A 24,790-nucleotide genomic window follows, 5' to 3' on the forward strand; every position below is an offset into this window, starting at 1 on the left:
TTTTTTTTATTCTGGGATTTATTTACCTTCTATAATTGAAAATTGTTGCCATCCTGCTCGCTCCAGCTCTAAGGCCACGGCCTGCTGAAAGAAGGAATCTGGGGTTTGTTTAGCTTCTATAATTGAAATTTTGTTGCTTTCAGAGCTGTTGCTTTCAGAGCTCAGAGCCGGGCCGCGGCAGGTGGGGAACCTTGGCTTCCTCCATCACTGGAGCAAGCAAGCCTCCTGCTCGCTTCAGCTGCGTGGCTGCTGGCCGCCATCTTGGTTGGTGGTTAATTTGCATATTGCCCTGATTAGCCCATGGGAAGCATAGCGAAGGTACGGTCAATTACCCTTTTTGTCTTTTATTAAATAGGATGTATCGCGCATGCATGAGTCTACATTTTTAAACTAGAGGCCCAGTGCACGAAGTGGGGTCCCTCAGCCTGGCCTGCACCCTCTCGCAATCCGGGACCCCTCAGGGAATGTTGGAGAGCTGGTTTCCGCCTGATCCCTGCAGGCCAGGCCGAGGGACCCCACCGGTGCATGTTCCTTGCACCAGGCCTCTAGTATGCATATAAGATCTTTGGTTACTCTCTTCCCACCCTCCCCCCTCTCCCTTCCCTTTGAGATTCATCAGTCTGTTCCATGTTTCCATGCCTGTGTGTTGAGCACCTGCCCCCTGGTGGTCAGTGTGCATCATAGCTACCGGCCAGTTGGCCGATTGCTTAGGCTTTTGTATATACAGATTGCCAGTGCACGTCATATGTACCAGCCAGCTGGTCAGTTGGTCAGATGTACAGTCGGTCACTTAGCCATATATATATATATATATATATATATTCATACATATATATACACACACACATATATATATATATACACACATACACACACACACACACACACACCCCAGGGATTTACTTTGTTTTTATTTTTTAAATAATTTTCTTTTTCTAAATATATTTTTACTGATTTCAGAGAGTCAATCAGAGTCCAAAACTCTGATTTTGGAGTAAGGACAGGTTTACGGATTGAGAAGGCCTAGCTCAAGAAGATGGGGGAGGAGGAACTGGATGAAAGAAGGTGAAGAGATTAGCAAAAGAACATACAGTATAGTCCATGAACACAGACAACAGTGTGGTGATGGCCAGAGGGGATAGCGGTGAGGCTGGGTGGAGGTGGATAAAGGGGGGGAAATAGTGGACATCTGTAATATTGTCAACAATAAAAAACAAATAAATAAAAATAGGGATAGTTTTACTTCTTCCTTTCCAATATGGATGCCTTTCATTTCTTTTTCTTGCCCAACTTCCCTGGCTATTAGGGCCTCTAGTATAATGTTGAACAGAAGTGGAGGGAGACACAAGGATATAGTTGTTTTACTCCTAATCTTAGATGGGGAAAGTATCCAGTCTTTCACTATTAATATAATGCTAGCTGTCATTTTTTCACAGACATCCTTTATCAACTTGGGGAAGTTCCATTCTATTCCCTGATATCCTTAGGGTTTTAATACAGAAATTGGATTGAATTTTGTCAAATACTTTTTCTGCATCTATTGAAACAATCATGTGTTTTTTGTACTTTATTTATTTATTTACTTATTTAATTCATTCATTTATTATTTTTTTTAAATCCTCACCTGAGGATATTTTTCCATTGATTTTTTTAAAATACATTTTTATTGATTTTTTACAGAGAGGAAGGGAGAAGGATAGAGAGTTAGAAACACTGATGAGAGAGAAACACTGATGAGAGAGAAACACTGATCAGTTGCCTTCTGCATGCCCCCTACTGGGGATCACGCCCGCAACCACGGTACATGCCCTTCACTGGAATCAAACCTGGGATCTTTCAGTCCATGGAATAACACTATATCTACTGAGCCAAACCAGTTAGGACTCCATTGACTTTTTTTAGGGAGAGTGGAAGAGAGAGGGAAAGACAGAAACATCCATGTGAGAGAAACGCATTGATTGCTTGTATACTGCACGAGCCCCGACCAGTGTCCAGGCCGGAGAGGAGCCTGTAACCAAGTATGTGCCCTTGTCTGGAATCGAACCTGGGATCCTTTGGTCCACAGGCCAACCCTCTATCCACTGAGCCAGACCAGCTAGGGCTTTTGTACTTTATTTTTTATGGTGTACTACATTAGTTTATTTTCAGATGTTGAACCAACCTTACATTCCTGGGATAAATCCCATTTGGTCATGGGGGTATAATTCTATTAACATTGCTGGGTTTGATTATGCTAGTATTTCGTTAAGGATCTTTGCATTCATATTCATAAGACACATTGATCTACAGTTTGCATTTCTTGTAATGTTTTTGTCTGATTTTGGTATTGGGGTTATACTAGCCTCATAGAATAAGTTGGGAAGTATCCCCTCCTCTTCTATTTTTTTTGAAGATTGTGAAGATTGGTATTAATTCTTACTGAAATGTTTGTTTTGTACATTTGGGGCTGAGCTTTTTTGTGTAGGTAGGTTTTTATTTTGTTTTTTCATTTCTTTTTTTGTTTTTTAATATATTTTATTGATTTTTTACAGAGAGGAAGGGAGAGGGATAGAGAGTGAGAAACATCGATGAGAGAGAAACATCGATCAGCTGCCTCCTGCACACTCCCCACTGGGGATGTGCCCGCAACCAAGGCACATGCCCTTGACCGGAATCGAACCCGGGACCCTTGAGTCCGCAGGCCAACGCTCCATCCACTGAGCCAAACCAGTCAGGGCTTGTTTTTTCATTTCTAATGAAAAATTCAATTTCTTGTCATGGATCTATTCAGATTGTCTACTTCTTCTTGAGTTAGTTTTGGTAATTTGTGTCTTCGTAGAAATTTGTTCATTTCATCTAAGTTATCTAATTTATAGGCATACACTTGTTCACAGTATTCTTTTGTAATCTTTCTTATTTCTGTCAGGTTGGTAGTAATGTTCTCTCTTTCATTTCTGATTCTAGTGATTTGAGTCTTCTGGGGGTTTTGTGTGTGTGTGTGTGTGTGTGTGTGTGGTTTTTTTTGGCCTGGTCAATATAGCTAAAGGTTTGTCAATTTTGTTGATCTTTTCAAAGAACAAGCTTTTTGTTTCATTTATTTATTTATTGTTTCCCTATTCTCTATTTCATTAATTTCTGCTCTAAACTTTCTTAGTTCCTATCTCCTGCATGCTTTAGATATAGTGAGCTCTTCTTTTTCCAGTGTCTTTAAGGTGGAACTTTAGATTACTGATTTGAGATCTCTCTTTTTTTTTCAGTATAGGCACTTATAGCTATAAATTTCCCTCTAAATATGCCTTAGCTACATTGATAAGTACTGGTATGTCATGTCTTATCTTCATACATTTAGAAATATTTTTTAATTTCCTTTTTTATTTATTCTTTGACCCATTGGTTATATAGGAGTATGTTGTTTCAATTTCCACATATTTGTGAGTTTCCCAAATTTCTGTTACTGATTTCTAATTTCATTCCATTATGGTTAGAGAACATACTTTGTATTATTACTATCAAAAGAGTGCATGTTATTATATACGAATAATATCACAAGGCACACAAAAATCACTGTCAAAATGGCATTAGAAATAGTAACTGTGGCTATGAATCTTTAGACAGTCTTTATTTTTAAATCTTTTTTAAAGATATGTTTTTTACTGATTTCAGAGAGAGGAAGAGAGAGATAGAAACATCAATGATCAGCTGCCTCCTGCACACCCCCTACCAGGAATCGAGCCTGAAACCTGGGCATGTACCCTAACCAGGAATCGAACCATGACCTCCTTGTTCATGAGTCCACACTCAACCACTGAGCCACACAGGTTGGGCAGATAGTCTTAATTTAGTTGAGTCTGCAAAAGCTTATGTCAGATCTGCTATTTCCAGATTTTTTTTTACCCTACCATGAGCTTCTACAACACAAAGAGCACATATGAGAAACTGGCAAGAAACATGAAAAGTTCTCTCAAGAAAGGAAATACAAATGGAAAACAAGTATGAAGCCTCACTAATAATATTTTTAAAAGAAAATTAAAAAAATAAAACACCATTTTCCTCCAAACAAATCAACAAGTTTACATCTAGTTTTTAAATATTAATATCCAATGCTAGAATAATACAGTGAAATTAGGCTCCACCCAACCATGCATTCATTGATTGTTTCTTGTATGTGCCTTGACCAGGAATCAAACCTGCAAACTTGGAGTATCGAGATGATATTCTAACAAACTCTAAATGCTTTTAACTAGTAATTCTATTTATGAACCATTTATGTTTAGGAAACAACTCTAAATACAGAAAATATTTTAGACTAATAATATTTATTTCAGTATTATTTATAATTTTAAAAATGGTTACAATATAAACTTCCAATAATAGGAGAAAGTTAGGTAAAGTGTAGTTTAATTATTTAACAAAATATCATGTATCCATTAAAAACATTTACAATATAAGGAAAATACTTCTGCTTTAATGTTAGTGAAAGAGCAAAAGCAATATATGATTACAGCTATGTGTTTAAAAAAATAGCAAACAGTTTGGCTCAGCTTCGGCCTGCAGACTGAAAGGTCCCGGGATCAAGTCCTGTCAAGGACACATGCTGGGGTTTTGGGCTCAGATCCCCAGGAGAGGGCGTGCAGGAGGCAGCTGATCAATGAGACCAATGATGTTTCTCTCTCATCAATGTTTCTATCTCTCTATCCCTCTCCCTTCATCTCTCTCTAAAAATCAATAAAAACATTAAAAAATAAAACACACACGTGCAATTAAATAATTAAAAATTAAAGTTTAAAAAAATAGCAAACTATTTGCATGCAGGAGAATATCAGAAAGCAATACATCAAAAGACTAATAATGGTCACCTTTGGGTAGTGAATTATGAGTATAGTTTTTTCTTCATACTTTTCATTATCTTTCCAAAGTTTCTATGAATATAAATTTTTATAATATAAAGTTTATTAAACTCAAATTTAAGAAATTTCCACTTCAAGTGTAACAATACACTTAGTACAACACTTTTCTCACAAGCATGACCTCATAAATACAACTAACTAAATAAATATATAAATATATACATATGTGGAGATATACTTACTCTCAAACATACAATCCCTAGTTTTTTCCACTTAGGCTCTTAATATTATACTTGTCAAAGTGTTTTGTGTTTGTTGTTTATTACGAAAACTGAAGCACTCTTTTTTAAAAAATATATTTTATTGATTTTTTACAGAGAGGAAGGGAGAGGGATAGAGTGTCAAAAACATCAATGAGAGAGAAACATCGATAGCTGCCTCCTGCACACTCCCTACTGGGGATGTGCCCACAACCAAGGTACATGCCCTTGACCGGAATCGAACCTGGGACCCTTGAGTCCGCAGGCTGACGCTCTATCCACTGAGCCAAACCGGTTAGGGCTGAAACACTCTTTCCTGGGACTCAGAAATAGTGTTCTAATTCTATGAATATAATACTCTTCTACAATTCGAACATATTTGTCTTCTTATAACCTCAAAATCAATTTATCACAAAGATTAAAAGTAAAACCAATTCTACAAGTTTAGGAGCTGCTGTTATGTACAAAAGGCAGCTAATTAAAAGCTCTAAATTAAATCAAAAGGCACAAACTAATGTATTTACTTTATAATCAGAAAAAATAAACTTAAAAAAGAAAAACCTTTCCCCAACAGTTGTTTGGGTCTAATTGTTCTGTTCACTGAGGCAACAAGGCACAATAAAAAGAACATGGGCTTTGGAACCAGCAAAACCAGAATCCATAGCCTGGTTCTGCAACTTCTTAGGTATGAAAACTTGGACAAGTTAAACTCCTTACACCTCAATCCCCAACTTTATAAAAGGGGTAACAGTACTTTGCCTAAAGGACTGTGAGGGAAAAATGAAAAACTGGATATAAGGTACCATAATAAGGAGAGCACTTTTATTTGGCACAGTATACATGATAGCTACTATAATTATTTTCTTTTCTTTGGGGAAAAAGAGGAAGTTCGTTTTCTAACAAGTTATTCAACTTAATTCCTAATCCAACATCAAGAAAAAAACAACATGAGATAGCTCTTAAAACCATTGGGAGTCCTTGACAATTCTCAGTTACAAATTTACATTATAGAACTAAGCAGTTCTTATAGCTCATACCAACAGATAATGCAAAACTGTTCAAGAAAGAAGCAACCCTATATCTAATCATTATACTCTTACCTTGCAGGCTACATCAACTAATCGCATCTGGATAGCTTGATTCTCTGAGAGTTTAGTGCCAATTGCAAGCAAAGTGTCCAACAGTTGAGCTAGGACTTGATGAGACTCTAGAAAGAAAGATAAGTTGTGTTGTAAAATTTCAAAAAGAGATCACTAAAGAAACTAAGTTTACTTGGGTAAAGAATGTAGATTTTTTTTTTGGCAGCAAATTTCTACTATTTGATCTTTGATTCCCCTCAACTTAAAGCTAAGTTCCTAAAGGTACCATATCTAAATATTTGAATCCTCCACAGGTTGGCCAAAGTGCCCCCAAAATGTTTAGTACTTGACTAATTCAAGGGCTTTTCACTGCCATCAAGATACAGTCCAAATTCCTTAGCAGGGCATACATATATACATACATACCCTACAATGTCTAGCCCTCCCTGTCTTTTTCCAATTAGATTCATGTCCCCCTATCTTTGCTCAGGCCAACTTCTTTACCTAGAATGACTTCGTCCACACTCAACTCCATTCTCAGCCCCACTCCTGAGGGAGTACCTACTATTCTTGAAGTGTCACCTCCTGTATGAAGCTTTTCCTCTTCCCTAAGAATGGACCATTCTCTCCTCCATGCTTCCACTGCACCCTCTACATCAGCTATAACTCTTTACTATGCTTACTTATTTTTACATCCGATTAAATTGGGAAAGTAAAAGAACCTTGAGAGCAAAGATAGTATTTTATTCACCTCTGTATTATCAGAATCTAGCATAACTTATTAAATGTTCAATGAATGTTTAATAAATGGGCAAAAATCCAAATCCAAATAAATCAATACCAATCATCTTAGCCAGATTTTCTTCTTTGTTCCAACATATGGTTCTTCTAATGCTCGTAGTATACAAGTGGATTTAGGTGGCATTCAAATAACCATGTAGATATTTTAATGTGCATAATAAAAACTGTAGTTACTATCTATTGATGTCACGTGTCACTATTTTCATTTTAACATTTCTAATATAATAAGCCCCTTTAATTTTATTTAACTAAAAAAATTGTCCACTTAAGAAAAACACTAAGTAAACCATAGTATAGATGTGAAGCAAATATATAAGAAATGGTGTACATGATACATAAATGACTAAAGCTCCGAAAATACTGTTAAATCACCTCTTAGTAAGACTTCTAGTCTTTCTCTCACATCAATGTCTCTCTCTCTCTCTCTCTCTCTCTCTCTCAAATCAATAAAAACATGTCCTCAGGTGCTCTGGCCAGTTTGGTTCAGTGGTTAGAGTGTTGGCCTGTGGACTGGAGGGTCTCATGTTCAATTCCCAGTCAAGGGCACTGATCAAGGGCACATACCTCTGTTGCAGGTTCCCCAGCCCAGGTCGTGTGCATGGCAATCTATATGTCTCTCCCTCCCCCCTCCTTCCTCCCTCCTACTTTCTCTGGAAATCAATGGAAAAATATCCTCAGGTGAAGATTAAAAAAGAAAGTCTTTGGTAGAAATTCAATACAATTACAATTTTGGTATAAAGGTGTTTCTAACAAAATTTTTTAGAAGTTCTCAACTTCAGCCAATAAGCCACATATGTAAGATATTTGTTAACATTAAACAGCTGTACAATAAATAAGTTTAGATTGTCTCTGAATTCACTGGCCCTTTATTTCTCTCATAATCTTTTAAGTTTATAGACTAAATGTTGTCCAATATTTAAATAGTCACATTTGTTTATATATGTATACCCAAAATAAAAGTATTCTCTAAAACCACAACTAATTCAAACAAATTACAATATTTCCAGAAATACCAAAAGATTTTTCTTTTCTTTTTTTGTGTATATATATATTTAATCCTCACCCAAGGATATGTTCATTAATTTGAGAGAGAAGAAGAGAGAGAAAGAGAGAGAGAGAAAAAGAGAGAGAGAGAGAGAAACATCAATCAGTTGCCTCCCATACACACTGGACCAGGGATTGAACCTGAAACCTAGGTATATGCCCTGATGGGGAATCGAACCTGCAACATTTTTGCTGTGCAGGACAACACTCCAACCAACTGAGCCACCCAGCCGGGGCTGCCATAAGATATATTTAAAAAATATTTTTTTAAATTGATTTTTAGAGAGGGGAGAGAGAGAGAGAAAGAGAGAGAAACATCTATCAGTTGCCTCCCACACATGCCCCAACCGGAGATTGAACCCAAAACCTGGGTTATGTGCCCTGACTAGGAATTGAACCCTCCACCTTTTGGTGTATCAGACAATGCTCCAACCAACTGAGCCACATCAGCCAGAGCCAAAGAACTTTTCTTTTTATTTAATTTTCAACTAGAGGCCCAGTGCACAAAATTCATGCAGGGGGGTGGGGGGGGGGGTTCCCTCAGTCCAGTCTGCACCCTCTTGCAATCAGGACCGCTGGCTCCTAACTGCTCGCCTGCCTGCCTACCTGATCGACCCTAACCACTTGCCTGCCTGCCTGATCGCCCCTAACTGTTCCCCTGCCTGCCTGATCGCCCCTAACCACTCCCCTGCCTGCCTGATCGCCCCTAACCACTCTGCCTGCCTGCCTGATCACCCCTAACTGCTTGCCCCTAACCACTTGCCTGACTGCTCCCCTGCCTGCCTGATCTCCCCTAACCATTCTGCCTGCCTGCCTGATCGCCCCTAACTGCTCACTTGCCTGCCCGGTTGCCCCTAACTGCTCACCTGCCTGCCTGATTGTCCCTAACTGCCTCTGCCTTGGCCCCCGCCACCACAGCTTTGTCCAGAATGACATCCGGAAGGTTGTTCAGCTGTCTGGTCTAATTAGCATATTACGCTTTTATTATTATAGATAGTAAGGTAACTGAGGCACTAACTCTATAATATAATCTTGTACATTAAAAAAAAAAACCCACAGAAAAATAATAAAAAACATTAAAAAGGTGAAGTACTTTCCCATTTCACCTAAACACAGAAATAATGTTATTAGACATCAACAAGCAACAAACAGAAAAAGTAACAACAATATGTGAGACCTAGGAGATGTCACTTTTATAGGGAGAGAACTCAGAGACCACATATGACCAGGACAGCACCCCTCATGGTTTCTGAGTTAATGTGCACAGTCACCTAAACATCATCTCTGTCCCATACAACTTAATCTTTAAAAAGTTAGTTAACTTCTCTGAACTTCAGTTTTCCCACGTATAAAATGACAATGACATCTATCTTCTATCATATGCAAAATACTTGAAGCATATGGCACTAGGTACAGGTCCATAAATGATAGCTATTAAGAGACAAAAACTACATTTTAACTCTAATGTAAATATATGTACATAGTTTTATTGAATCATCCTCAAATTCCTTTTTAATACCAACACAACAATATTCTGTTTTAAATTCTATACAAAAGGAACTAAAGATTTCTGCTCTAAGTGTACAGCTTTTAAATTGCAACTTACTTTCATTCTGCAGGATGTTAATGGCATCATCCATAATACAGTCTGGAGAAAATCCTGCAGTCTTTGACAATAACCCCAGTAATGAAGCAATTTTCAGTCTCACAGATGGATCATTCTCCTGGAACAAAAGAAGCTATTGTTACCTTGATGCTCTCCTTTCAGCTAACCAAAAACAGAACATGAGAAACTAACATTTCAAAACAGAGTCAATGATCCAAGTATTCAAAGGCTTTAACGTTATATATTTCAGAGGAGAGAGCTTTCTTAATCAGTATGTTACACCCAAATACGGCATCTCCCATCAGTCCACAAGAGCATCTCACCTTATAATAATGTTCCAAGAGAATCCTGACTACTCCTTCCACACTTTCTGCCTCAACAGGCTTCCTGGCAAACTGAAGTAGATACTGCAAAGCATCTGTCGGAGAGGTAGCTTTACATAGATCTATGTGGAGTGCTGCAGATTTACTTGGTTTTGTTAGTCGGAGTTTCTTAGTAGTAATTTCCTCCTGTTGCTGCAAAGAGGTAAGAAAGTTAAGACATGAAAACCTAACTGAAAACACAAAATCTACAATTTTACTTCACCTCATTTGATGGAAATAATTTTCCATTATCCTATATAATAAAAGGCTAATATGCAAATCGACCGAACGGAGGAACAATCGGTTGATATGATGTGCAATGACCACCAGTGGGCAGACCCTCAATTCAGGAACTGCCCCCTGGTGGTCAGTGCACTCCCACAGGGGGAGCACCGCTCAGCCAGAAGCCAGGCTCACGGCTGGTGAGCATAGCAGCGGTGGCGGGAGCCTGTCCCGCCTCCGGGCAGGGCTAAGGACCCCTCAGGGGATGTCCGCCTGCTGGGGAGCGGGCCTAAGCCGGCAGGCGGACATCTCCCAAAGCGTCCTAGACTGCGAGAGGGCACAGGCTGAGCTGAGGGGACCCCTCTCCCTGCCCAGTACACGAATGTCATGCACCGGCCCTCAAGTACCAAATAATGTACTCAGGTAATAGACCTAGCCTTAGGACAAAGCAGTGTTACAAACTGGAAAAAGAGCACTGGATTGGAGACAGACTATGAGTCCTAATTTTGCTTTTCACTAGTTCCTATAACTCTGGACAGGTCATTTAATTTTTCCAAGTCTCCGTTTCTTTCTCTGTAAAGTAGGTCCACTAACATTTTGTTCTGCCTACCATGGCATGAAGAAAGATCAGGGGCTTTGAAGTCAGAGGAATTTAGATTCAATAACCACTTATCCATTTCCATCCTATTACACACAAATTCAGTCTTCAGTGTTATCTGGGCTGCAGTTAGGTCAAAAGTTGGGAAATATTTTTTCCCTAGAGAGTATATAAAGGGAGGACAAACCAATATCTAATATTTTTTTTTTAAATATATTTTATTGATTTTTTACAGAGAGGAAGGGAGAGAGCTACAGAGATGAACTAAACATTATCTCTGCTCTCAAAGAGCTCGGACTGGTAGGAAGATATGCACATTGGTAATTATAGTAGCACTGAGTGATAGGTGCAAATGGGTGAACATAGCAGAGTACCATAGAAGCAGAGGAGAAAGAGACTACATTCTTGCTGAGGTTTCAAGTGGGTTTTAGAGCAAAAATATAAGTGCACTGGGTGGAGAAGAAAAAGGGAAGAATGATAACCATTCCATGTAAAAGAGATAATAGGTACAAAAGTTTGGAAACACATGGCATGCTGGAGAAGAGGTGAGCAGTCTTGATAAATGAGAACAGAATGTTGGAAAGAAAGTGACACTGCACAATATGAATGTACTTGATACCACGAAACTGGTAAAAATGGTAAATTTTATGTTATGTATACTTTACCACAATTTTTTTAAAAGTGGGCAAGGGAAACAGAGCAAGAAAATTCTAGACAGCAAGCCACAGAAGAGGAAGCTCTGTAAAGTTAGAAAAGCTTTCCTTAATCTTGACTCAAATTAAAAGTTTAGGAAAACTAATTTCACATAAAATGGAGCGAAAAAGATATCAAGGCTAAATCTCAAAGTTATTTTAAGAAAAAACAAGAATAAGGAGCAAACTAATTTGCCTCCAGCCAATGGGAATATGCTACAAAGATGAGTCCACAAAACAAAAAGGAAAGAAGGAATACTGTCAAGTCATGAAGGGCTAGGGAGTTTTTATGGAAAGAAGGAGCTGAAGAAGAAGACGACTTGATTTGTCAGTGCAACGATCTCTCTGTGGTGTAAATCCCATATATGCTGTTCTCTCTCCCACTAGCCTGTGAGGTCCTAAAGGACAGGGACCCTAACGTGCATCGGACATGGTAGCTCAACAACTTTTACTATAGCTGATGCATAGTAGCCACTCGTTCCCTCAATAGACTCTTTTTGAGGGAATGAATGAAGTGTTTAAGGATCAGTTTCCTGCGGGGTGGTCTGTCTTGCTGCTCTACAAGTAGAGGGATCTCACTGCGATCTGTGGCTCCAAGGATGCTGTTTATCACCGGCATCCACTGGGGGTTTGTCAGCAATACAGACTATTGCCTCACTTCCCCCGCCGGACTGACTGAGTAGAATCTACATTTTAATGAGATCCCCGCCGGTGATGAGCTTACACATAAAGCCTGTGAAGCGTGACACAGGGGATGACTTGGTATCAACCTCTACTTCAGCGTCATCTGCGAGGAGACACGTGGAGAATCCCCGGCTTCAGTACAGAGGCTGGGCCGGCAGTCCTTGAACAAGTCCAGAGGAGGAAGGTACTGCCCTCCTTCCCGGGTGAGCTGCCCCATCGGCGCAGAGTCCCAGCCCTTTGAGGCCTGGGACCCCCGCCGGCTCTGACTGGGCCTTGAGGATTCCTATAGACTTCTCTTCCAGCCCCCAAGAGCTTTGCATACAGCCAATTCGCCCAGGGCGCTTCTGTGTGTGTTTTGTAACAGAGTTGGGGTGGGGGACTCCACCACTAATTGCTTCTGTTGCCCTGGTACCCCTTGAGAAGCTTCTAAGTCCACATCTGCTAATGTTTTTAAGTACCAGACTGCACATATGAGTTCATCATCGTGACAACGGAAGCGGCAATCGAACACGCCCACTAAAGTGCAGTCGCAAAGAGCCTATCAAAGTAGTCGGCGCTCAACTCAAGTTCGTGGCGCCAGTTCTGCAAAGGTGCCTGGGGCGTGGATGACCTTCCTCCTACCTACGACCGGTCGGGGGACCTTTCCTTCTGGAGCTTACCTGAACCACCTTAGTGAACTCCTCGTACACCCGCTTCTTAAGATGTGCCGCCATCGCTGCCCGCGGACCCTGTCAGCTTCCGTAGTTGACGAGGGAGGCGGGGGGCGGAATCCGGAAAACCTGCCGGGGACAGAGGAACCCTCCACTATCCCACAAGGCAGTGGGATCCCAGGAAAGAGAGGCTGCTTCCGGTTGCTCGATTGCCCCGCCTCGGTACGTCGGGATTGGCCGCCTACGCCAGGTGCGCCGGGGACTGAAACCAGAGCGTAGCGCGGAGGGGGCGGAGCCTATGGAGATGGGCGAACCAATGAGAGCTTTTGGGGGCTTGTTGGCGGGGGCGGAGCTGAGCGAAGGGAGGAAGGAAGCGCTAGGTAAAGGGCAAAGGCGGGGCGAGTTAGAGCTGGAAGCCATACCCCCGAGCTGCGTAGCGATTTTGACTTCCGAGATAACGGAAAGAGGCCCCGCTGACGTTCCCATCATTTGCTCTTCACAGTGTTTGCTGCTTCTGTATTCCCCGAGCTCTCCCTTTGGACAGTGTGTGTGGCACCCCTCCCCTGGCCTGGGGTGCTTTTTCCTGCTTCTTCACACCGGTTGTTCAAAAGCTACCTATCCTTTAAGGCAGTGGTTCTCAACCTTCCTAATGCCGCGACCCTTTAATACAGTTCCTCATGTTGTGGTGACCCCCCAACCATAAAATTATTTTCATTGCTACTTCATAACTGTAATTTTGCTACTGTTATGAATCGTAATGTAAATATCTGATATGCAGGATGTATTTTCATTGTTACAAATTGAACATAATTAAAGCATAGTGATTAATCACAAAAACAATATGTAATTATATATGTGTTTTCCGATGGTCTTAGGTGACCCCTGTGAAAGGGTCGTTCAACCCCCAAAGGGGTCGCGACCCACAGGTTGAGAACCGCTGCCTTAGAGCTACTTAATAAAAAGTAGCCTCAACTACAAATGGGGTGATAACACCTGACAAATGTAATGACACGGAATGAGATGGTGCAAAAAGTTTACAGACTGTGCAATGTAATTCACGTGTCAGTGTTAATAAATCCAAGCCCAATTTTACATCCAACGTGAAACGTCAGCTGTTCACTGTTTCATCTTTCAAGAGAGTTAGTGTGGGATGCTCAGAAAAAGCAACAGGCCCAAAACTAATACAAAATAATATTGAATGTGAATTGTAATTGAAAAAGAAAAGAAAAACAGCAGGCTGTAGTCGGTACAGAAGACCCAAAAATCCATTAAAAGGTGGTCTTTACTTACCCTCAAGGTCCTCCAGTCTAACTGGGAAGGGAGACACCCAGCTGATAATTAGTGGTCATTCAAAGTGTGATGGATAACAAAGGAATGTGGTCCAAACAGACCTAACTTCTTCAGGATGTCTCGGGAAAGTTTTACAGCGGGAAGGAGTTTAAATCTGGCTTTAAAATACAGGTATATCTTGGAGATATTGCAGATTTGGTTCCAGGCCTCTACAATAAAGCGAATATTGCAATAAAGCACGTCACATGAAGTTTTGGTTTCCCAGTGCATATAAAAGTTATGTTTATACTTTACTGTAGTCTAAGTGTGCAGTAGCATTATGTCTTAGACAAGCTACTGTCTGAATTTAAAAATACTTTATTGCTTTAAAAATGCCATCTGAGTCTTCAGGCAAGTAGTAATGTTTTTGCTGGTGGAGGGTTTTCAATTTGTAAGAAACACAATAAAGTGAATGATGATAAAACAAGATATGCCTATGGTAAGTATTCCAGAAAGAATGGCATCCCAGGTCACAGAAACCACTGCATTTACAAATATGTTCAGTTAAATGAAAAGCACTTAGCAAAACAGTATCTTTAATAAATGTTAGCAGCCCTGGCTGGTGTGACTCAACTTGTTGGGTGTCATCCTGTGCACCAAAAAGTTGCCGGTTTGATTCTGGGTCAGGGCACATACCCGGGTTGCAGGGCTTGATCCCTGCAGGAGGCAGTCGATGGATGTTTCACTCTCACATCGATGTATCTCTCTCCCTCCCTCCTCTGTCTCTATAAAGTCAATCAAAACATACTTTTAAAAATAGTTATGTCATGTTAATTGTATTATGGATTTGGAAGTTGGAGGGAGATATTGGAATTGCCTTTGTTTAATAAACTAGTTTGGTGTATTGCTTAGGAATAGAGTCTGATCTTAAGGGACGCAGGCTAAAGGCAAAGCAATAAAAAAAGTAACGAACATGGGCTGCTTCTGGCAGGGCTGGTGGAAACTTGACATGCCTCTAAAGCCTGTTTGGAAATGGCACACTCACTTCCACACATACTCCATTAACCAGATTAAGTCGTAAGGCCTAGCAGGAAGTCAGTAGGACAGGGAAGATTACTCCCATCTACTGAGAAGCATATCAAGAACAGGGAGGGAAGCCCGGCCAGCATGGCTTAGTGGTTGAGCATCGACCTATGAACCAGGAGGTCACGGTTCGATTCCCAGTTAGGGCACATGCCCAGGTTGCAGGCTCAATCCCCAGTGCAGGAGGCAGCCAATCAGTCATTCTCTCTCCCCCTTTCCCTTCCTCTCTCTGAAATCAATGAAAAAAAGTATTAAAAAAAACAACAAAGAACAGGGAGAGAAGAATAGAAAACAAATACAAGCTACTACTGAAAAGCCCCTAGAGATGTGGGTGACTGACACACTTTTAAGAATAGATATGTCCAATATTCAGCTTGAAGTTACTTGCATTTGCGGTGTAAACTCTCTCCCCTTTATTTGTCTGTATTTCTCACAGTCTGCTATGTGCACAAATAGTTCATGGGAGTGGAATTTGGAAAAATAACTGAGTCCTGGCCTGGTAGCTTAGTATGCCAAGGTGTGGGTTTGATCCCTGGTCAAGGCATATACAACAATTAACCAATGAATGCATAAATAAGTAGAACAACAAATTGATGTTTTTCTTTCTCAAGTCAATAAATAAAAAAAATTAAAAAGAAAAAAAAAGATCTGAGTGTTAAATCTGGGTGAGCATTGTGCAGAACAGCAACAACAGGTTTAAGGCATCTAGATTAGAAGATCCCTATGCTGAATGAATCTGGCAGGAGCAGAGAACCAGAGCTGACCAGAAGGAGACAAACCCTCTGGGAATGTGCAGAAATCTTGGGGAGGACATTCATGAACTTGAGAGTACAAGCAATTCTACTTACATCTTAAGAAGCAGGGAGTCTCTTTGGAATCTAATCTCATTACTACTGATCAAAGGGTAAGAACTCTTTTTCAGGCACTTGATAAAGAATGTTGAATTGCTTCATGATAAAAAGTTCAAATAGACATTCAGGATTTTTCCGCTTTAAATTGTCAGCTATATTAAATACCAAAAAAAAAAGGGAAAACATTAAACAAGTTTTGAAAATAAGAAAAAATATACAAGCAGACACAGTTACTAAATTGTAATGCTTATTGAAAATGACTATGTTCTTTTTTTTGCCCTAACTGGTTTGGCTCAGTGGATAGAGCGTCGCCCTGCAGACTCAAGGGTCCCAGGTTCGATTCCGGTCAAGGGCATTACCTTGGTTGCGGGCACATCCCCAGTAGAGAGTGTGCAGGAGGCAGCTGATTGATGTTTCTAACTCTCTATCCCTCTCCCTTCCTCTCTGTAAAAAATCAATAAAACATTTTTTTTAAAAAGAAAATGACTATGCTTTTTTAAAAAATTTTTTTTATTGATTTCAGAGAGGAAAGGAGATGGAGAGAGAAATAGAAACATCAATGATTAGAGAGAATCATCACTCAGCTGCCTCCTGCACACCGAATACTGAGGATCAAGCCGGAAACCCAGGCATATGCCCTAACCGGGAATCGAACAGTGACCTGGTTCATAGGTCGATGCTCAACCACAGAGCCATGCTGGCTGGGCAATGACTTTGTTCTAAGCAATTTTATGTTTAAATTTGAAACTCCCTGACTCAGTATTAATTTCTTAAACCTTTACAGTTGACCTTCAGTCCTGAGGAATCCAGGATGGCTGGTCACCCTTCTAAGCAGGGTGACCTGGTCTTGGAGAAGGATGAATATCTACATGTGTCCTCCTTAGAGTTATGTTTTACGTTGACAAGCAGAACCTGAAACAGAGTCTTTGTGTAAGTGGTTTATTGCTGATGTGCTCTCAGGAAGGGCAGTGAGGGAAGCAGGATAGAGCAGAGGAAAAATGCTAAGCAAAAATGTGGTATTAGATGAAGATTGACTTCAGTTGGATTCCACAAGGAGCTCTGGAACAGGAACTGTACCGGAGTTGGTTCCTCCTTGAGGTAAGGGAGAACCTCACAAATAAGGGCAATTCTCTTCTAGAGCAGGTCTCAATAATTAGAATGTATCAGAACCACCTGGAGGACTTGGTAAAGCAGACTGCTGGGCCAACCCTGAGGTTCTGATTCAGTAGGCTGAAGTGGAGGACAGAGAATTTGTATTTCTAAAAAGTTCCAAAGGTTGCTGATGCTGCAGGGACCACACTTTGAGAACCACTGTTCTAGAGACAGGACAGCTGTGAGGCTTTAGCAACCAATACAGCATCTAGGAAAGAAGAGCTGAGTGGCATCTACTACAGGTACTAACTTGGCATCTTCCTCATCATGAAGGCACACACCTGGGCCAGAGGATTGGCCCGCAGGCTGAAGCTGGGTAAATCATGTGTTTAGGTCAGACTATCTAGATGTTGTGGCCCCACCCCATAACAAAGAAACAGAATTTCTGGAGGATGAGGCCCGGAAATCAGGATTTTAAAAAGATTCCCAGGGGATTCTAATGTGCAGCCAAGGTTGAGAACCACTGATCTAGATTCATATCCTGTTATATTCCTGTTGATACCCCGCATCTCCAGCCAAAACATTTTTGAAACATTCCAACTCAGCCTTGCTATCCGACTTCAAGGGAAGGGTCTGGCAGGTATGTGAGGCTTTAAAGAGAGAGCAGCTGCACTTCACTAGGCAAGTACAGTGGAGTCAGTTGCAATGAGTGGAATGTCTTCACGGGGGGACATAAATATTTGGGAGTAAGCTTTGCAGACCACCTTGGAAGTTGTTTATTTTTGAAATTAAAGATGATCTTTGAAGGCAACTTTTAATTTCATAAGCCCCACCAGAGCCCATAATAAACAGCCCCGCCCCCTGAGAATCACCACCAGGTGAATCGGAACGTATAGAAGTATTCGTGGGCATTTGCCTTAGGCTGAAATGTCTTCTTGGAGCAGTAGTCATAGGCTACCTGGTACCCCTGAGCCTCAATGTCCATCTTCACGGAGTCCAAGAGGTCCCTGATGACCGGAGACGCCTTCCAAGGCCCGAATTTGACGACCAACCTCTTGGTCGCCTCCAGGACTCGCAGGGATTCCTCGCAGTGTGCCGCATCCCCTTCCGTGTGCACCACACACACCAGCACGTTGGAGTGACGCGCGGCCATGGCCTCGGCACGCGCCAGGCGCACCATGAGCTCCAGGTTCTCGCTGTAACTTGGCACCCGCAACAAGAACTGCTTCCGAGCCACCTGCTCACCAAAGATCTGCGGCGTGTCCTCCAGCAGCTTGACTAAAGGCGTGATTTCGAAGAACTGAGCCTCACGGTACACCTCGGGGATGTGCTGCTTGGGCATCTGCCCGCTGCGCAGGTAGTCCAGGATGGCTCCGAAATAGGTGCCGGGGCGATCGATGAAGAATCGGCCCTCCTCATCCTTACTGGGGGAGGCCTTGGCTAAGGTGCAGAACATACCTGCCAGCTTTGAACCCGGAATTTTTCTCAGGGTGCCCACAGTAGTGGTGAAGAGCTCGCCCCCCACGTTCAGCTTCACCACGGCAGATGCCTGGGGGTACAAGAGGCAGAGAATCATTAGCGCCACCTCTAGGAAGCTCACGACTGTATTTTCATACAAAGAATAACCCCGTAGAGAGAATTTAGGAAAGCCATGCTTGGCTTCAGCTATGGGAAGGCACATCTGAACAGAAGGGGGTTATACTTATGCTGTAAAGCTCCACTGAATGGGCATTTTAAAGAAGACAAAGATTGCAGTTCGATATAAGACTATCCATGCAAGCGTTTTAACTTTCTCATTTGGGTCACAGAATGTTAGCATAGGAGGCTGCAGTGGGAACAAGTCCCAGCCACACTACTTCCAAAGCCTGTGGTCTTTGGCAAGGCTTTTTCCCTCCTTGGTTCTTAGTGTCCTCATTTATAAAATGGGGATGTGGAGCTGTTGTGAAGTCAGGAGTTCCCGATGTGGGATGCGTAGGTCTAAGATATATATATATTTTAAAGGGGGGGGGGGCCGGGGGGCACAAACCATTTTTAACTTTTCAGAAAGGCTAAGAAACCATACATGCATTCATTCAGGAAGCATTTCTTGAGTACTGTGTGCCCACATCCTGTGCTGGGAGTTGGGGATAAAAATTCTTATTTCATATAGATCAGAAGTTCTGATTAGCAGTTGGCATGACTTTGATTAACAAACAGAATTTGTTTGATGATGGTTTTTTTGTTTTGTTTTGTTTTGGTTTTTCAAAATATGGGCCCATGGGGATTAAATAACAGAAATATCCTGGGTGGTGAAAAGGCCAGTAACACCAGATACAATGAGTATAAAGCTGCAAGGTTGGTACAAATTTAAGTTAGGTTTACCTGTTCAACAGAACATGTAGAGGCCTCTTCTCTATGTAAGACCTTGGGCTGAGCACTACAGAGGTAGGCGAGACCCACACAGTGCCTGCCTAGATGCCCACAGCCCAATGCAGAGAGAGACGTGGAAACAGACTGGCAGGCTGCATTCGGGGAATACTAAGTGCTGCTACACAGGCCTAGCAGAAGACTGTATAGAATTATTATATGTGAGGTGATGCATCAGTTGTTATCCTCACAAACTAGCTTCTGGAATAACTTTTGTTACCTAAAATTCACTCAAAAAATAAAAAAATAAAATCACTCACTCATTCAATAAAATATGTATGTGCCTACTTTGTGCCAGATACCTGGGGCAAAACAAAGTGGGAACAAATACAATATTTGTATTTGCATGTGGCCCGCGGGCCGTAGTTTGAGGACCCCTGCTCTAACTCAATTCTCATAGCTATCCTATGAAGACTGTATTAAATCCCCATTTTACAGGTAAAGAAACTAAGGCTTAAGGAGATGAAGTAAGTTGCTTAAGACCAACCATATATTAAGTGATGATGCAGCATTTGAACTCAGGTCCGATTTACGATTTACTCTGAAGCTTGTGCCTTAGTTATTGTATAAATTAGTTCTCAAACGCCTCCAGCCTTCTTTTCCTTAATGACCCGTTTATTTTTTTTAAAATGTAGAGATGACCTATTCCATTCAAGCCTCCTCCTAAGCAGATGAATACCGCATAGTCCCTGCCCTCAAGGAGCTCACAGGGGAGAGAGGGAAACAGATGACTTAGATGTGCAGGAAAGAAGACTCAGAGGTAGGCAGAGTCGGCTTTTTTGTGGATGTGTGTTGGAGGTTGTCAGGGAAAGCTGCCTAAGGGGGGTGATGGCTGCTGCTGCAGAGAAGATCTGTGCAGTGTTTGAAGGCTGAGTTACGAACCTGAGAATGCTAACCACTGGTCATTACAGGACCAGAGCTCAGGAATGTCCTTCCATCTGATTTAGGTGTGGCCTCATTCTCAACTTGTCTGTGAGCTTTAGCTCTAAGATTAAAATACTGGGATTAAGACAGCCAAACTGCTGGGGGATATTTGAGTTGCCATGACAACAGCTCCTACCAGGGGACAGTCTGCTGGTAGGAGGGGAGAAGGGAAAGGAGAGGGTGCCCTCTGTGGCTCCCTTTCTCCCACACACCTCACGGTCCCTTGGCAAGGTTCTTTGGTGAACCCTGAGGTCCCGATGGGCAGCTGATAGTTAAATACAAAGTTGCAGACTTTAACCCTTGAATGGATCGATGTGCTCTCATCACTCCTGCACCCCTGAAAGCTCACTGGTGCTCTTAATGTCCCCACATTACAGGCGAGCGAAGAAGGGTGACACAGCTAGGAAGTGATGACGTTGGAGCTGGACTAATCCACGTCAGTCTGACTACAGTATACATGGATGCCCTATCTCGACCCCTCCCAACACCCAGTTCCACTGCTGCCAACAATTAGCTATGTGCCTGGGGCAGCTCACTTCCTTCTCAGGGCCTGAACTTGTTGTCTATGAAATAGAGCGGCAAAACGAATGAAGTGAACTCTAAGTCTCTCCAGCTCTGAGTCTAATGAATCCACTCACTTCAAATGTCATTTCTGAAGCTCATTTCCAGATGCTTCACAAAATAGCTAGCTTCCTGTCCTGACACCCTCAGCCCCCATTTCTTTATCAAAGAAGACCTTGGCCCTGTTCCCAAGCTTCTTAATTCTGTCCCTCTTCCCCTTCTTTTTAACGAACACTTCCAGGCTCTTTGGAAATCCCAGACCTCCAACCTCATCCATAAGCACTACAGTATGTGTATCCAGCAGATAAGGACTGCTTTTCCACCCTTCTTCTGGGCCATCTGCCCTTCCTTGTGGCACCTCTTCCCCCACCTTTTCTAAAAGTCACCCTGCCAAAGCATTCCTGAGTGGGAAAGCCTGTCCCAGACCCCGTGTGCATGGGCAGGGGTCACGTGGTCTTTAGGAGCCCCTGCTGGGGGCTAGGCCAGTGCCGGAAGCCGGTCCATCCTTGCTGCTTGACACAGTCGCTGCAGGAAAGAAACATCTGCACAGCATATGTTTCAAGGGACCTGGCATATATAGCATATTGTTCTTAATATGTTTGCTCTCCTTAGCGCCATGTGTTTTAACCAAGGTCACCTCTCCGAGAAAGGTTGTTTCCCCAGGTGGGGATTTTTCCCTGAGGTTAGGGAGGGGATACAACCCCTTAACTAAGTGCCAGGCGGGTAGTTAATCACTGTAACTACAAACAATCACGCTTAAGCTACATAATCTTTACTCCCTGGAATGGAGATAAGAAACGCCCTAACCTTTGCCATAGAAATTGACAGGATTAAAATCGACTGGTATAAATACAGATATAACAAGACAATAAACATCAGATCCTGATCAGATCCTAACCAGAACTTGCCTGGAGATCCCGACCAGAACTTTGGCTGGAGATCCTGGCTAGAGGTCCTGACTAGGCTGCTGATCAACTGAAGGCTGTCTCCGTGTCATTCCTTCTTCGCCGACTCCGTCCACACCTTTGGGGACCCCTGGACCTGCTGGGGTTGGACCCCAACAGGCCAGTACTGGCCATGGGGACACAGGGATGAATGGAACATGCCCAGCTCTCACTCAGTTCCAGTCAAAAGGGTCCTGGTTACACATCTGCAACCCCCCCCCCCCACCACCAAACATCATACATTTTCTTAGGTCACCCTTATTGGAGCCAGTGGAGGGACATCTCCATTCTCATGTACCCCAAACCCCTCAAGATCTCTCCCCAACCCACAACCCTGACCTTTTCTATTGTTTCCTATCTCAGTTGTCTGAGCCCAAAACTCCGGCAGTAATCTTACACTCTGCTTCTAATCTCAAACCCCCCCCCCCCCCAAACACACAAATAATCAGTGACCAAATCCTGGTGATTCTAAATGTTTGGTCAGTTCCATGGCACCCTGACCCCCTCAAATGACCTCCCCCAACCCAGTCTCTACTCTGAAAACAGCAGTTTTTCTTAAGTGCAAATCTGATCTGTCTCCTCCTGCATTAAACATTTCAGCGACCCTACATTCCCTTCCTGATAAACTCTAGACTCCTTAACAAGGTCTACTAGGCCCTTTGCAGGGCTGGCAATAGGCCACGGGAACTGCTTGCTACTTCCCCACCCCCGCCCGACCAGAGCAAGCAGGGCCCCCTTGCCAGCAGGATTCACTCATTCCCCACACTCCCTTCACTCAGTCCATTCATCCTTCAAGTTAATTCCTCCAGGAATCTTTCTAGACGGGTTGTCTTCTTGTGATCCCAGAGGGCCCTGTACTTCCGCAGTCTGGTAATTACCTATCTTGTAATTCCCTTTATCATCTGTACCCGCATTAGACTGTGAGGTTCCTAATGGAAGACAATCCCTGATTCATCTTTATGGCACCAGTACCTACTCCAGTGCTCCTCATACCGGGATGCTCTATAAATGTCTGTTGAATTGAAGGGAGCTTCTGAGGCACAGATCTATAGGAGCAGCTGGTATTCTGATAAAGGCCAGTTTTGCCCTACCTGGCATCATGCACATGCTGGCTCCATCTCCTGTCCGGTAATTCATTCAGACATTTCCTGAGCACCTAGGGCAGCCCTGCCACTGAGCAGGTGACTTTGTCAACAGCCAACAACAATGACGTTAACATCACCAGATGGGAAAGAGCCAGTCTCCCCACCCCTGGATCTGCTTTCCCTTCCCATAAACCTTCAGATGGCACCTCGCCCAGGAGAGATTGGAATGCTCTGCTCCTAGAGTGCCTGGGCCTTTTCCAGATCCTCCCCCAAACTCTCCTTACCCACGCTCTGGGAGTGGGCAGATGGACTAACGACCCAGCCAGAGGGCAGGAGAGGGTGGAGGTCTGGCGGGGGGGGGGGGGGGGGGGGGCGGTGGTGGTGAGGGAATGAAACACTGTCAGCCTGAGATTGGGTCTGCTTCTCCTACCAGCAGGAGGGATGGGAGCAGGGGAAAGGAGGAGACAGCCAAGAGCGGTGGACTAGGACAAGCCAGGGGACAGAGAGACACACAAAAAGCAGGTAAAACAAAGAGAAGAGAAGGAGACAAAGCAAGGCAGCCAAGCGGGAAAGAGGGCAAAGAGGAGAGCCTGGACTGAGCCAGAATGGGATGGAGACCGCGGTGTGGGGGGAGAGGCGGGGAGAGAAAAGCGGGAGGAACAGTCAGGAGAAGAGCGCACCCAGCCAGAGGTGGAGATGGCGCTCCGGGAGCCTGGGGAGCGCAGACGGAGCGGGGGTCTGGGCGCGGACCCCAGAAGGAGTGAAAGAAGGGACAGGCACACCTCAGGCTGAGCACTCACGTTTGGCTGGTCCCCGAGAGGCACGCAGGGGGCCAGCAGGGAGCGGGACGTCGAGTTCAGGCTCATTATCCCGGCTTTGCAAGCAGCTGGCAATGCGCAGCCCGGCCGCCGCTCCTGCAACCGGCCCAGCCCGCCCCCTGCGAGGTACCTGTAGCTGGCGGAAATGCACCCGCTCCCCGCCCTGGGGTGGGGGAGGCTGGCCCCAGGGTGTGGTTAAAACCCCGGGTTGGCCTGGATTGGGGCCTGGCTTGCGGTGAGACCTTAGGTTTGTCATTGCCCGGTCTCTCACCGAGGTGTTACCCGACAGCCAAATGGGGGAGGCAGAGGGAACTGACATTGAAAGCAAGAGACCTTCTACTCACTACAGTTCTAGGGGGTGAAGGACCACCAACACCCATTTTACAGATGGGAAGCGTGAGGCTCCCAGGAGATAGGGTGGCCAGTGTGGACTATGTATCCACCTGAGATCAGCTGCTAAAAGTACAAAGCATGACCTTGGAAGGAAAGAACTAAGATACCTGTTGAGTGGATTATTTTGCTTGTTAAAACGGTGACAACTACTAAAGGAAACCGCAACTAAAATGGAGTCCCTACCGCCTGTAGGGGGAGCTCTCACGCTTTACTACTCGTGACCAATTACTCCCAAACGGGGAGAAATGGATACCTTGCGTCTCCAGCTGGAAGATGTTTTCTAGTTTATTAGCCCAGTAAGAGGAAGGGAGGTTTTCTCCTTGCCTGGCAATAGCTCGGCCAATGAGAGTCTGTCACAACTTAGCCAATGAAAAGCCACTACGTTTTGAACTCCCAGTTCCCTCCAATGGACTCCTTGTAACACCTTCCTCACTGCCCCCTTTCCTCTATAAAAGTGTGCACTCAAAGGCGAAAGCTGTGGGCACTTACCTGTCTCATTCTGGGCGGGAAACAATCTTCCCTGAAAATGTCTGGCTATAG

General features: G+C 43.3%; 2 protein-coding genes across 2 annotated transcripts in view; both read right to left on the bottom strand.

Moving 5' to 3' along the window:
- Positions 1–13,002, bottom strand: part of INTS4 (integrator complex subunit 4) — a 68,826-nt gene extending 55,824 nt beyond the window's left edge. Inside the window, 4 exon segments of the mRNA XM_006091064.3 lie at positions 6,187–6,293; positions 9,617–9,734; positions 9,940–10,131; positions 12,834–13,002. Of these exon segments, the coding sequence (XP_006091126.1) occupies positions 6,187–6,293; positions 9,617–9,734; positions 9,940–10,131; positions 12,834–12,887 (471 nt within the window). The 5' untranslated portion in view covers positions 12,888–13,002.
- A 4,869-nt stretch (positions 13,003–17,871) lies between these two features.
- KCTD14 (potassium channel tetramerization domain containing 14) lies at positions 17,872–24,121 on the bottom strand. Its single transcript, XM_006091065.3, has 2 exons — positions 23,840–24,121; positions 17,872–18,668 (listed from the first exon to the last, which is right to left on the bottom strand). Exons 1-2 carry the CDS (start codon positions 23,903–23,905, stop codon positions 17,988–17,990), a joined length of 747 nt encoding a protein of 248 aa, XP_006091127.1. The 5' UTR covers positions 23,906–24,121; the 3' UTR covers positions 17,872–17,987.
- Positions 24,122–24,790: the final 669 nt, after the last annotated feature.

This window comes from Myotis lucifugus, unplaced genomic scaffold (genome assembly GCF_000147115.1).
Source record: "Myotis lucifugus unplaced genomic scaffold, Myoluc2.0 scaffold_86, whole genome shotgun sequence".
In the NCBI taxonomy this organism is placed as follows: domain Eukaryota; kingdom Metazoa; phylum Chordata; class Mammalia; order Chiroptera; family Vespertilionidae; genus Myotis; species Myotis lucifugus.